The 14,086-nt window shown below is 37.9% G+C and overlaps 1 protein-coding gene across 4 annotated transcripts in view; it reads left to right on the top strand.

Moving 5' to 3' along the window:
* ckap5 (cytoskeleton associated protein 5) overlaps nucleotides 1–14,086 on the top strand; it is a 53,985-nt gene that overhangs the window by 11,640 nt on the left and 28,259 nt on the right. For all 4 annotated transcript variants that reach the window (XM_023297559.3, XM_023297557.3, XM_023297556.3 and 1 more), the window contains exons 3-16: nucleotides 2,249–2,442; nucleotides 2,682–2,888; nucleotides 4,292–4,463; nucleotides 4,536–4,668; nucleotides 4,750–4,850; nucleotides 5,543–5,656; nucleotides 5,756–5,860; nucleotides 6,965–7,054; nucleotides 7,378–7,542; nucleotides 9,134–9,262; nucleotides 9,348–9,506; nucleotides 9,590–9,691; nucleotides 12,724–12,834; nucleotides 13,516–13,608. In XM_023297559.3, the coding sequence (XP_023153327.2) occupies nucleotides 2,249–2,442; nucleotides 2,682–2,888; nucleotides 4,292–4,463; nucleotides 4,536–4,668; nucleotides 4,750–4,850; nucleotides 5,543–5,656; nucleotides 5,756–5,860; nucleotides 6,965–7,054; nucleotides 7,378–7,542; nucleotides 9,134–9,262; nucleotides 9,348–9,506; nucleotides 9,590–9,691; nucleotides 12,724–12,834; nucleotides 13,516–13,608 (1,875 nt within the window). The remainder of the gene's footprint in view (nucleotides 1–2,248; nucleotides 2,443–2,681; nucleotides 2,889–4,291; nucleotides 4,464–4,535; nucleotides 4,669–4,749; nucleotides 4,851–5,542; nucleotides 5,657–5,755; nucleotides 5,861–6,964; nucleotides 7,055–7,377; nucleotides 7,543–9,133; nucleotides 9,263–9,347; nucleotides 9,507–9,589; nucleotides 9,692–12,723; nucleotides 12,835–13,515; nucleotides 13,609–14,086) is intronic.

Here is a 14,086-nt window from a genome sequence, read left to right as displayed (position 1 = left end):
ATCTGAAGAAAAATACATTAAATTTCAACAATGTTATGCCTCAGTTTATCATTTACACATTACAACTTACAGATCAAACTTTCTACAAGAAGGAACAAAATTCAGAAAAAAAAACACAAAACAAGACAAAATATTTGAAAAATGAGACGCAACAGGACAAAACCGAGACACAAAAGCAAGAAACAAAATGAGAAATGACACGAAACAAAACAACAATTAGGCAAAAAAAGTTACAGTGACAAAAAGAAATGACAAAAACGAGACAAGAAATGACAAAAGCGAGAAACAAAACGACAAAAAAATAGACAAACACAAATGAGACATAACGACCAAAACGCTACACAAAACAATGAATAAAGCAAAACACAAATTGACAAAAATAAAACAAAAAACACAAGCTAGACAAAAAGGAAACAAAACAACAAAACATGAGACGAAAGACAAAAAAAGACGTCAACAAAAACGAGACAAAATATTTAAAAAATGAGACACAATAACAAAAGAACATCTAGCGTATCTAGTATTTTACTTGATCAAAACAACTTGTGGTTTAGAAATTATTTTAAATTTGTAGTTTTACAATTTGCAGTTAATGTCTTCTCTGTAATTTTTTCACTTTACAAAGTCGGGCCAGTTTGGACCCTCTGGAGGGCCGGTTTTGACGCTCGGGCCGCATGTTTGACACCCCTGATCTAAACAAATCTTGAATCTTATTTAGCTGTAACCAATAACCCCCTCCTTCATTAATGTTATTAGAGCTGAAACAATTAATCAGTTACTCATTCGAGTGGAAAATTAACCGGCAGCTATTTGTTCAAAGTAAAAACATGAGATCCACAGTGGTATTTATGTTTTCTCTGGGTGGTCAGAATGTTTTAAAGGTTTAAATAAATGGCCAGAATTAGTTTCAGCGCATGAAATAATTTAATTAACCAGGATGCCTCACTTCAAGTACAAATATGGTCATTGGCTTATTAAAGAAGTAAATCCTCCCAGCAGGTATTGTTTTTCTCCTTCCTGATCTTACCAGAGTTCATTTTAGTCTCTGCTGCCGGATCGTTGTTGAACCAGAATAACGAGCTGCTGACCACAGGCTGAACTCCACTTCCTGCCTCGCTGCTGATTTACAGACTTTTTTTTTGGTCTCCCAATCAAAGCACTTTTTTGATCTGTGCACCATCAAACCACAACTTAAACTGGGCCTTATTAATACCGGCTTTGAAGTGTTTGACGTGGGCGGAGATGTCGCTGCGGATCTTTGCCGTCCGGCTTTCTAAAGTTCACAAATGAGCCCACGAGGACAAATTAGTTGTTGAACAGACGTCTGGCTTTTGTGAATGTGGGTCACATCTCCTGTCTGTTATCCAGACCTCCATCTCCCCACAGCAGCTCTAAAGAACTTTACATGTTTGTGTCTTTCTGTGTAGTTTTGCTTTCGTGTCGTATTGATTTTTGTCTCATTTCACATTATTGTGGCTGTTTTTGCCTCAATTTTGTTTTGTATCATAATTTTTTGTGTCATTTTGGTAATTTTACTTCTAATTTTGGTCATTTCTATGACAATTTATGTTCTTTTGGCTCAATCTTGTGTCATGTCATATTGATTTTTGTCTCATTTTGATAATTTTGCATCTAATTTTGGTCATTTTAGCGTCAATTTACATTCCTTTCGCTCTTTTTGCCTCAGTTTTGTGTTATATCATATTTATATTTGTCTCGTGGTAATTTTACATCTAATTTTGGTCATTTTTGTGTTAATTTATATTATTTGGGCAGTTTGTGCCTAAATTTTGTGTAGTATGATATTGATTTTTGTCTCATTTTGGTCGTTTTACATCTTATTTTGGTCGTTTTTGTGTCAGTTTACGTTACTTTGGCTCCTTTTGCCTCAATTGTGAGTCATATGTTGATTTTTGTCTCATTTCGGTTATTTTACATCTGATTTTGGTCATTGTTGTGTCAATTTATGTTACTTTGGCAGTTTTTGCCTCAACTTTGTGTCATCAGATTTATTTTTGTGTCATTTTGGTCATTTTACATCTGATTTGGTCATTGTGTCAATTTACATTATGTTGGCTCTTTTTTGCCTCAATTTTGTGTCATATGTTGATTTTTGTCTCATTTTGGTTATTTTACATCTAATTTTGGTCATTGTGTCAATTTACATTATATTGGCTGTTTTTGCCTCAATCTTGTGCTGATGTTATATTGATTTTCTCAACTGAACTTCTTTCCATGTCTCCTCCAGGTATGGAAAGCCCGACTGAATGGTTACGAAGAAGCTCTGAAGCTGTTCCAGAGGATAGAAGATGAGAAGAGTCCAGAGTGGGGGAAATACCTGGGACTCATAAAGAAGTTTGTCACTGAGTCTAATGCCGTGGCTCAGCTGAAAGGGTTGGAGGCGGCACTGGCCTTCATCGAAAACGCACATGCAGCCGGAAAGTAAGTAACGCTAGCTAGCAGCTCATGCAAATCAGAATTTTTTCCTGCATGGAGGAGGTTTCTGAAGCTGCTATCAAAGTTTTTGCATTCAACAAATGAAAATTTCCAGAGTCTGAGGGTGGAGTTCCCCTTTAAAGATCAATCCTGATGATTTTCCGTCTGGCTTATCCTCTAATATTGCCACATAAAGACTCCACCCAGCAGCTTCGGTTGCTCTGACAGGCTGCGTTTTCCTGCAGGACGACAGGGGAGGTGGTGTCCGGAGTGGTGACCAAAGTGTTCAACCAGCCCAAGGCCCGGGCCAAAGAGCTCGGCACCGACATCTGCCTCATGTACATCGAGATCGAGAAGGCCGAGGTGGTTCAGGACGAGCTGCTCAAAGGACTCGACAACAAGAACCCCAAGATAGTGGTGGCCTGCATCGAGACGCTCAGGAGGGCTCTCAGGTCGGTGCTGCTGTTGCTGCTGCACTTAGTGGACGCTGACTCTATGCGATTCATGATTTATCCTTTTGCACAACTTGCTCAAGTTGTTTCCACCAGCGGTCCCTGATTGGTGCTAGGCCACACAGAAAGAATAAAAAATGTTTTTGTTTTAATTTTATTTAACAAAATGCTCTGTAAAAAAACGAAACAAACAAAAAACCCCAGAGATGGGAATAAATCTGGAAAGTTTGTAGATGTAAGTGCTGCTAAAAAGGAAATTGTAGGATCAGAATATAAGATATAAAAATGATTTTAGGTATCAGAATCTGAATCACTGAGTGTTAAATAGGTTTTTGATTTGGTGCATAACAGTAAATGCTAACGAATGCAGATTTTTTTTTTAAAGGACAAAAACTACTTTAAAAGAAAGCAAGCATTATTAGTGAAACAGCAAGTGAGGCAATTTTAAGTGATAAAATAATAATAGGAATGTGCAGACGTGAAAATTATTCACCTGAGTGTGTGCAAATTTACATAGAATATGGTGTAAAATATGCAATGTGCTTAAAAACTACAGATGCAAATAGATGAAGTGCAGTAAAGGAAACGCCTAAATGTGTATTTTGGGTGTTTTTTTTTGTCTATTAGCCTGAAAGAAGACGTGTTGCAGACAGAACATGTCTTAAAATCTGCAGCTTATCTGTAAATTAACAGAGTGCACTCTACCTGCAGCAGTACTGGTCTAAATGAACTCCAAATCAACATAGAAAAGCTTGTATTTACAGCATTTGTTGTTAATTTATATAGAAATAACAACAGCAGACTTGAAATAGAGGCTTCACATACTATAGATATTTAACTACTTAGATTTGTTTCGATACTCGTCCCCCGTTTGCTTCGTGTATACACAGCCTGAAGTTCATCCCAAATGAATTTTTGTCATGTGACTGTAGGTCACAGCCGAGTCAGTTACGGCTCCTTTGTGGCAGCAAGGACTGCAGAATTTTTTGTTTTTTACAGAATTTATTTAGAGGAAACACTTTATTTGATATGACAAGGAAATTATGAGGAACTGTCACAATTTTAAGCTAATTTTTGGTTCATTTACTTGACAGCACCACATGTCAGAAAGTTAAAAATCTTTCCGTCTTTACAGTTTCAAGCTAAAACAGTAGTGTCGTTTTGGCTTTTTTTTTGGGGGGGGAAGATAATGAAAAGCATGCATAGCCCTCCTTTCAGGGGGTTATGTTATGCAGTGACTTTGTAGAGAAAGCCTGGTGGAAACGCATGACCCCCTTCTTAAACAACAGTTGTTTACTTTCAGTTCTGACCACAAGCTTCATGCTGGTTCTTGCTGGTCCTACATGTCAGTCTATCTCCCATCACTGACACTAACCAGCCGTCACCTCTCCGTCTCCCCACAGTGAGTTTGGCTCTAAAATAGTGACGTTGAAGCCGGTCGTGAAGGTTTTACCCAAACAGTTTGAGTCCAGAGAGAAGGCGGTGAGAGAAGAAGCCAAGCAGCTCGCTGTAGAAATCTACAAATGGATCAGAGACGCTCTGAGGCCGCCACTGCAGAACATTAACTCTGTACAGGTGAGATATCATCTTACAAACCTTTAACTCTCAGCTTCAGTCCAGTCAAACTAAACCTATTTGTCCCTGCAGCTGAAGGAGCTGGAGGAGGAGTGGGTGAAGCTGCCATCATCTCCTCCCAAACAGACCCGGTTCCTGCGTTCACAGCAGGACCTGAAGGCAAAGTTCGAGCAGCAACAAGCCCAAGGAGGAGACCAGTCTGATGGTAGGTTTGACTGGACGATAAACAGCTTTTTAGTTTGAAGTAAAGCAACTCCAGAGTGACATCTTCCTGTTCCTCCTGCAGGAGACGAGGAGGAGGAAACGGCAGCAGCAGTCGATCCGTACGAGCTGCTGGAAGCGGTGGAGATTCTGTCCAAGATGCCCAAAGACTTCTACGAGAAAATTGTAAGTTTAGTCCTCAAACGTGACGACTGTCTGCAGTCAGACCTCGCCTCAGACAGCCTCTGATGTGTCTCAGTGAAGATTATGAATGACTCATGACCCAGTTGGACAGGATTAGTGCTGCACATGCAGGAGGGGGATAAAAACGTTCCCTCTGGTCTCTGGAAAGCCCAACTTTTGATGCTGAAAGATTACAAGATACAGAGAGAAAACAAACATTAAATGTGCTTCAAAATCTTCAAGAAAAAGACTGAAAATCTTCACAATTTTCAGTTTTCTTTCCGTTTCATAGTAATACAGCGACGCTCATCTGTACATCCACGACTACATCACAAACTGGAGCTGCTAATATAACTTTCAGCTGCTTTTAATGTAAAACATGAACAAAACTAACAGGAGTGCCTCCCTGTAGTTGACATTACAGCAGCTTAATAATGAGCTTAAACGCTGCAGTTCTGTTGTGTTGATTCCCAAACAGGCCTGTATGTTTGTATTGACATGTTTCCATCAGATTTTCCCACAAAAGGGTTAAAACTCACTTTAAAATATAATTGCACGACTTCAGAAAGGGTTTGAAATAAAGGAGGAGCAGCAGAGATCATGTCAGTTGTAATAATTCCTGGGGAAAGTGTGAAAGATTATTTGAAAATTAAGTGTACCATGTAAGAATTTGTGTTTGACCTTTGTTCCTGCAGGAAGCTAAAAAGTGGCAGGAAAGAAAAGAAGCTCTGGAGGCCATCGAGGCTTTAACCAAGAACCCCAAACTGGAGAACGGAGACTACGGAGACCTCGTTAGAGCCCTGAAGAAGGTAGAAACTCCTCTCAATCATGTGGAAAAAGCTTACAGAGAACGGTTTTTTGTGCTAAATAAAGTTTGGTGCTGACTCTTTTGTCATTCTTTGTCGCAGGTCGTAGGAAAAGACGCCAACGTGATGCTGGTGTCGATGGCGGCTAAATGTCTGGCCGGACTGGCTGCTGGACTCAGGAAGAAGTTTGGAACTTACGCAGGACAAGTACGTTAAAGGAGTCTTTTTAGGGGTTATTCCATCTCAGATCATTAAAAAACCTCTGCTCAACCACCTCTGATTTGCTTGAAGCTTTTTTAATCATAAAATATGGATATTTAAAGTAGTGTCTGTAAAATTTTAGCTTCAAGTTTTAAAAATTTCTGAAATAAAAATTTGTAAAAAAAAAAAAAAAAAATTCCATTGACCCACTTTCAGCACATTTTTTACGCATTAAAATTTGAAGCTGTTTGACAGTATCTCAGGATCTATTAAAGATAAAAGCCTAAAATTTTCACTGCTAGTTCTTGAAATGTTTTAGAATCTGTGGTATTGGACAAATAGATCAAATAATCTGTGATTATGGGTGAGTTTAAATATGAGAAAAGACCAAAGCTGTCATGAAATGTGCCGTCTTTGAGCTTTTGATAATGCAGAAGTCCTAAAGTTAAAAAAAATAAAGTATTGCATACATTAAACTGAAATAAAATTTCTTGTATTGTCATTCTACAATGTGCAAAGAAATTAAGCAGCAATCCTGTCGGTGCATTCACACAATCAGACATTTTTTTTAGAAGTACAATAAGAAATGAGCAAACATAAAATGTAATATCTAGCAGGAAAATTAAAAAGGTACAGATTTACATCATTTAAATCAGAGTTGGTTAAGCAGAAATTGCTTTAAATATTTCATGATTTCTGATGGATTGACCCTCATCAGAGCAAGAAGAAGAAAAAATGTCTTAAAATGTTCAGGAAACTGTTTGTGCTGCTACATAAACGGTGGGTGTAATTGCCACGAGGTACATTGCCATCAAATTGTGTTTTCTGGACTAGTTTTATCGAATCAGTCAAAATTTTCACCCTTTGTTTTCCTGTATGTGTGCGTAAATCTGAATATTTTCATTTACTTTTTAAAAAAAAATTTAACAACAAATGAAGAAACTTTCCCAAAAACATCTTCTCCAGTCAGAATGTGCCTGATATGAACTAATAATGCAAAAGAAATTGTGCAATAATGGGCTTACTGGCTGTAAAACTTTATGCAATTTAACCGCTACAAGAACACATCTTTAAATGGTATTTATTTAAATGGACATTGGTGTGTTTTAGGTGGTTCCTACCATTCTGGAGAAGTTCAAGGAGAAGAAGCCTCAGGTGGTCCAGGCTCTGCAGGAAGCCATCGATGCCATCTTCCTCACTGTAAGTACAGACCTCATGCACTGATTAATATTAATTTGCAAGCAGCTCTTCTTAAATTATCCAAAGAAATGTGGCAAAACAATACAAAATACTGTGATGAGAACAAGCTTAGAAAAGGATGTAGTTTCCACTGAAATGTGTTATATCTGTACTTCCAGTTTGTTTTCCTGCTCCTAACTTGATAACTGCTCTTCTTTATGGAGCACTCTACCGACTCTAATTGTTTCAGACCACATCCTGATTCAAGCCGAACAGATGGAAGGACTGATATTCTTTCCGCGCTGTATCCGATGTCACGTTTAATGTCCGTTTCTGTTTCCCAGACGACTCTCCAGAACCTGTCGGAGGACGTCCTGGGGGTGATGGACAACAAGAACCCGTCCATTAAGCAGCAGGCCTCCCTGTTTCTGGCTCGCTCCTTCAGACACTGCACTCAGGCCACGCTGCCCAAGAGCGTCCTCAAACCGCTGTGCGCTGCTCTCATCAAGGTGGGCTACAATTAAAGCTGCAACTATCCGTCCATTAGTTGTCGGTAACTAAATCAGTCACCTGCAGTTGTTGGAGAAGGTCCCATCTAGTGAAAAACCAGCAAAGACGTCAGTTTCTCACTAGAATATCTGCAATAACACCCCCTGTATGGATGATATCTTCATTTCTAAATATAATGGTGAAATTACAGCAGTAAAATTCTAAATTTGTGCAATAAATTCCATATATAAATATACTGCATTCGAAAAAAAGAAGTGTATAAACTAAAAATGTCTCTATGTTTGTTTCTGTGTACAGATATTTAATCAGTGGAAGTGGCTAAACAGTCCTTCAGGTTACTACCTCATGAAAATGTACCTTAGAGTAAAAATGTTCAAATTTTTAATGTTTATTTTACAATAACAATCAGAGCTGCAACGATTAATTAATTAGTTGTCAAGTTTTACATTAATCAGCAACTTTTTTGATAGTGAATTAATCAGTCTGAGTAACTGCTTAAGCAAAAAAAGGTCAAAATTCTCTCTTACATGTGAATATTTTCAGGTTCACTTCTCCATCGACACTGTTTTTAACTTGCGTTTTTGTTTTTTCTTTGCTTTATTTTTGCAGATTGTTCCCTGCTTTATTAAATTACAGATGGTATCTTGTAAAATCAAGAAAAACTATTAATTTGCATGTTAATTTTAAGAAATAAAAATAAAGTAGATTAATATAGCGATGATGTCATCAAAAATCTGTTTGTTGCTTTGTAACTTTTGACTGTAAAATTAGTACATCACAGAAGAAAGTAGCAATTTACATGTTAACTGTAAAAAATTTAATAAATGAATTAAATAAAAATAAATAAAATGAATTTATGAAAAATGACTGATTAAATAAATAAAATTAATAGATAAAAATGGATAAGAATACATCAACAGTCTGTATTTTTCTAAATGGTAAGTTGTTGTTTTGCAACTTTTGAGCATAAAATTACAGTTTTACTACGATAAACCATCAAATATATATTTTTTTGAGATATTTGCCATTGTTTAAAAGAAAATGTATATATATTAAGGATTTAAAAATGGCAACTTTTTCTTTAAGCTGTTATGTTACAAATTTTCCCTGTTTTTTTTTACACTATAAAATGACATTTAAATCGGCTAAAAATATAATTAATTTACAGATATTTGCTTAATTTTAATGGAATTAGTTTTTTTTTACAGTGTATGACGGTAAGCTAATTATCTTTAAATTGTGAACAAAACATGACATTTGTAATCTTCACCGTATTCTTATACTTAAGAAACCAAACAACTCATCGATTGATCCGTAAAATAATCAACAATTAAAAATAATCATTAATGCAGCTCCGTTAAACAGTGTTGTTATCTTTCCCTTTTTGGTAAAACTGGACAAAATATTAGTTGCTTTTGGTGAAGCAGCGACTCTGATACTGATGTTAAAATAGAGTTTGTGGTAAAAATACTGAGAAAGTAACAAAGAACTGCTCAGTGTTGCTCCATGCAGACACATTATTACAGGAATATAGGATGCTATAGCTACGTGAAATCTTTTAATATCGATTTTTCCCTTTTACTCCTTCAGCAAGTGAATGATTCGGCTCCGGAGGTTCGTGACGCCGCCTTCGAGGCTCTGGGGACGGCCATGAAGGTGGTGGGAGAGAAAGCCGTGAACCCATTTCTGGCTGACTTGGATAAGCTCAAACTGGACAAGGTACTAATCAGGAGGAGGGTAAACTCTGACCTGGAGAATTTCTGCTGTCTTTATTGTAATTAACCGTCTAATTAATTCACTACAGATTAAGGAGTGTGCCGATAAAGTGGAGCTACCTGGAGGGAGGAAAGGTGCAGGAGGAGGAGGCGGAGCGGCCGAGAAGAAACCCGCCGCTAAAGCTGCTGCTGAAGCTCCACCTAAATCCTCGGCTCCACCCAGGAAGACCACAGCTGCTGCCAGCAAGGTGTTTACAGCAGCGCTTATCCAGAAAATACATGAAAAGATGAAATCATATTCTGCCGTACTGAAGCGTTTTCTTCTCTGCAGGCGGCAGCAGGTCCATCTAAGAAAGGAAAACCAGCATCTGCAGCTGGAGGGAAAGCAAAGAAGGCGCCCGACAGTAAAGAAGTCGCAGAGACGGAGCTGTCGGTAAGTCTGAGGCCACCGAAGTTCAACATAGCCGGGCTTTCTTTGTGATAACTGGTATCATGAAGGTGGTTATCGACTTCATTTGTCAGCTCAGGCTTTCTGCTTCAAACTCTGTTGACATAAAAGAGGACGTTTAATGCATCATGTGACACTTTTCTGTACAAAATGAACCGATCGTGTTCAGCTACTTCAGTCAACAGGTTGTTTTGACAGAGAACAATGAGGAATATAAAAATATATGATGGTAAAAAGCGATGCACGACAAGAATGCTGGTAGAAAACTGTTAAACTTACATAATGTATTTACCTCCTCAATCAGTAAAGCTGATTATTTCTGACAGCTGCACAATAAAACTATTAAACTTCATATATTCAGACATGATATTGTATTAAAGTGCATGTAGGTCTGACGCTATCCCATAAGATTAAACATTCAAGACCTTTATTTGTCATAAACACAATTATACATAGTATAATGCGCAGTGAAATGCATTGTGCACCTGTTCCAAACCAAAACAGTAAGAATAATACAGGAAATCACTTTAATTTGTGGCCAAATCAAAGTGAAATTAATGTTGCTGACTGAATATTTCCTGCAAGAAATACTAATCGAATAATCAGTTTTCTAATCTGTGTTTTATCAGCTGCAGTACCAGCATGTAAACGGACCAAACATAAAAACATGTATATGATTTCTGCATCACGAACCGAATACGTGTCGGGTTCCCATGGCAACGCCATGAATGCAGTGTGCGATACTGTAACTACGCAGCTTCTTTCAGTGGTTTTAGTAACATAAAGCTCAACAGGTTTACAGATAAAACATTTTCCCTCAGCTGAGAATCCGTATCTCTCATAAATAAACATCAGGAAACGACGTGGGTTAGCGCCACAGCATAGTTGCCATGGAGATCTAGCCAGGTTAAAAGAAAGCCACCTTCGTGACACTGAAAACTCTGACTCTCGGCTCAGAATACCTCGCTAACCCACTAATCTCGCTTCGTAGTTCAGCCTCTGATGTAACTGAAAGCTCCCAGTGCTTAGGATGGTTTTTTTGTCGAGGACTGCACTGGTGCAACTGCAGGAATCCTGATTTCGTCTCAAACCGCTCATGCAGGGAGTCCAGTTACAACTTCCTCTGTAAGAAGTATTTTTATTTTCTAAAGTCTAACCACATCAACCCTCCTCTGTCCTCTCTGGTGTTTACCTTCCCTCTTATCTCAGCAACAACATGCATCATGACTGACCCCTGCTGGTGAAAGCTGTGCACTACAACACACCACATTACTAGAGAGTCTCCGTTTAATAAGAAAAGGAGCTTAACATCATTTTACAGCTCAGGCTGATAAGGAAGTGATAATTGTAGATATTTAGCTCCTGAAATATGATCGATTCCCTCTAGTGAAGCTGCCTGTTAGCTTCGTCTCCTGGATTCTTTGTGATAATGTGAAAATAAAACAATGTTTTCAGATTAGATGGTGTGTTCTCTAAAGGTGGTTTAATGGGTTGAGGTTAAAGTCAGAGTTTTCGGTGCCACAGAGGTCTTCTAACCTGACAGATCTCCGTGCTAACTGATGCTACACAGCTAACGGCTAATCAAAGGAGCTTCTGTTCAGAATTTGGGATTTAAATTGCCTGTTAGATTCTTTCCTCGATCCACGATACAGATTCTCAGCTGAAGTTACATCTGCAAACCTGAGTATCTGGACTTCCGTAATCCCACTGAACAAAGTCGTACATTTTCAGCCGTGCAAACTGTGTGTGTTTTGTTGCCACGTGAACCTATATGTATTAAGTTGGTGATGCAGAAAACGCATGAATATGTTTTTATGTTTGGTCCTGCTGTTTTTACACCGCTGGTACTGCAGCTAATGGAACACAGAAGACTGATCAGTCTGTTGGTATTAATCACAGAATGTTAACCCTCCTGCTGTCTTCATTTACAGGCACCCAAAAAATATTGTTTCCTTGTCTGGAAAAAAAAATTTCTGCAAAAAATTCCCCAAATTTCTGAAAATTTGCAAAACCTTCCGGAAGAAAGTTCCAACAATTCCTTAAAAATTTCCCTTAAAAGTTTTATTTAAACCCCCCCCCAAATTTGGCAAGAAAATTCTAGTAAATATTTTCAAAAAATGAGTAAAAATCTTCCAAAAATTCCTAAAAATATCTAAAGTGATTGCATATACATCAGTAAAACTTCTAATATTCTCTTCAGGACATTCACATAAAATTGATTTTTTTTTTTTGTGAATGTTCTTAAACATTTTTAACATTTCTTTTTTTCTACCAAAAAATGTTCAAAGATTTGCCAAAAATGTTGAAAATGTGGACATCAGAAGTTTCACTGTGAAAATATTTTTTTTCCCACATTTTCAAACTTTAAAATGGGTCAATTTTGACCCGCAGGACGACACGAGGGTTAAATTTTTAGGCTAGAAAATGCTTATATTACCGTGAAAATAATTAAAATGATAAATATAGAAGAATACCTACTGCAAAATCCCGCGATATAGTGAAAAATCCACAGTACGGTGAGACTGTGAAAAGTGAACTGCTATCTCTACCCACATTATTGCATCACTTGCAGCAACGCTGCTTTTTGAAGAGGAGTGAAGAGGATTGTGCTTAGAGCCTGAAGAAGAAAACCTGGTTATCAAAGGAAGTTGATATGATCCCTGTCATCTCTGATTGGAGTTTTAGGTTTAGCCATGCCACAAAAAAACAAAAACGTCTAGAATGTTTTTAAACTTGCATCCTGGCTTTTTGTAACATCAGTGAATTGTTTCCGCTTCATTTGAGCCAGCTGTTGTGTTGCTGTTGTTGTTTCTGCTTACTTACATGTTTTTGTGTGTGTGTGTGTGTGTGTGTGTGTGTGTGTGTGTGTGTGTGTGTGTGTGTGTGTGTGTGTGTGTGTGTGTGTGTGTGTGTGTGTGTGTGTGTGTGTGTGTGTGTGTGTGTGTGTGTGTGTGTGTGTGTGTGTGTGTGTGTGTGTGTGTGTGTGTGTGTGTGTGTGTGTGTTGTCGTCGTGTCAGATGGAAGTGTGTGAGGACCTGGCTGCAGGTGTACTTCCTGCCGCCTGTCTGCAGCAGCTCGACTCGGCCAACTGGAAGGAGAGACTGGCCAGTATGGAGGAGTTCCAGCGGGTAAAGTGTTTCTACTGTTTGTTTACGGAGCAGCAATAACATTAATGAGGATTTATTTAATTAGTTTAAAATTCAGCTGCAGCAATTCTCAAAGGACGAAAACCAACACTACAGCGATATGAAATTAAGCACATATGTGGAGCATTTTTCATTATTTACATTGAAATATTACAAATAAAATAATATGCCAAGAACAAATCCCTGCTGTTTTATGTCCATACGTGGGCACTTTGCATCTCTTTAAGGTCATTTTCAGTCTATTTGTGGTTGTTTTACGTTTCTTTGTTGTCATTTTTTGTCTCTTTGTAGCTGTTTTGTGTCTCTTTTTAGTTGTTTTGTGTCATTTTACATCTCTGTCATTGTTTTGTATCTCCTTGTGCACATTTTGTGTCTCTTTGCGGTCAGTTTATGCCTCTTTTAGGCCCTTATGTGTCTGTTTTTGGTTATTTTCCATCTCCTTGTAGTAGTTTTGTGTCACCTTCTGTTTGAAAACAATCGTTCCTCACCATCCTACTTGGTGCTGTAGTCACTATTTAAAGTTTTTGTCGTGGAAGTTTGAGTTTTCAGCATTGAAGAATTAAAAGTTACATGCTAAAATTTGAGGAAAACGGTGACATGTTGCTGCCTATTTTAACAGTGATGTACAGGAATGTTAATTTGTGAATTAATTTGTGTTTGCAGGCGGTTGAGACCATGGATAAGGCAGCGATGCCCTGCCAGGCTTTAGTCAGGATGTTGGCAAAGAAACCAGGCTGGAAGGAGACCAACTTCCAGGTAACTGATCCGTTCCAGCTTGTATAATATCATAACATCACATCCAGGATTTTACTTTAATTGCTTCCATACTGTGTCCATGTTTGCTTCACTTGTGTAGTGTTCTTCATACTGAAGATACAAGGAAATTAGGAAGCACAATTTATAGAAATGAGACGTTCTTTCCTCTAAATGGTGGAATAATAATCGACAATAGTCCACCATGATTTTATTTGGTTCATTACAGCCCTAATTATTAAATTATAGTTTGCACCCAACACACAAAGACTTTCAGCCTTGTTTTTTTAATTGGCAGAGAATATTATGCATCATGAAGAGAAGAATCTTTGTAATAATGGGTGAAGTTTGTTTTTTTTGTACTGTACTTACACCTACAGGAAGCATTGATTCACTATTTTTAAGTCACAAACAGATTGAAAACAACAGCGTGTGTTCAGCTTTTATTTAAACTCAGAGTACGTTGATGTTTGGATGCCTT

Source organism: Amphiprion ocellaris, chromosome 3 (genome assembly GCF_022539595.1).
Source record: "Amphiprion ocellaris isolate individual 3 ecotype Okinawa chromosome 3, ASM2253959v1, whole genome shotgun sequence".
NCBI lineage: Eukaryota > Metazoa > Chordata > Actinopteri > Pomacentridae > Amphiprion > Amphiprion ocellaris.
Note: the sequence above shows the minus strand (reverse complement) of the source record. Positions and strands in the feature narration are given on the sequence as shown.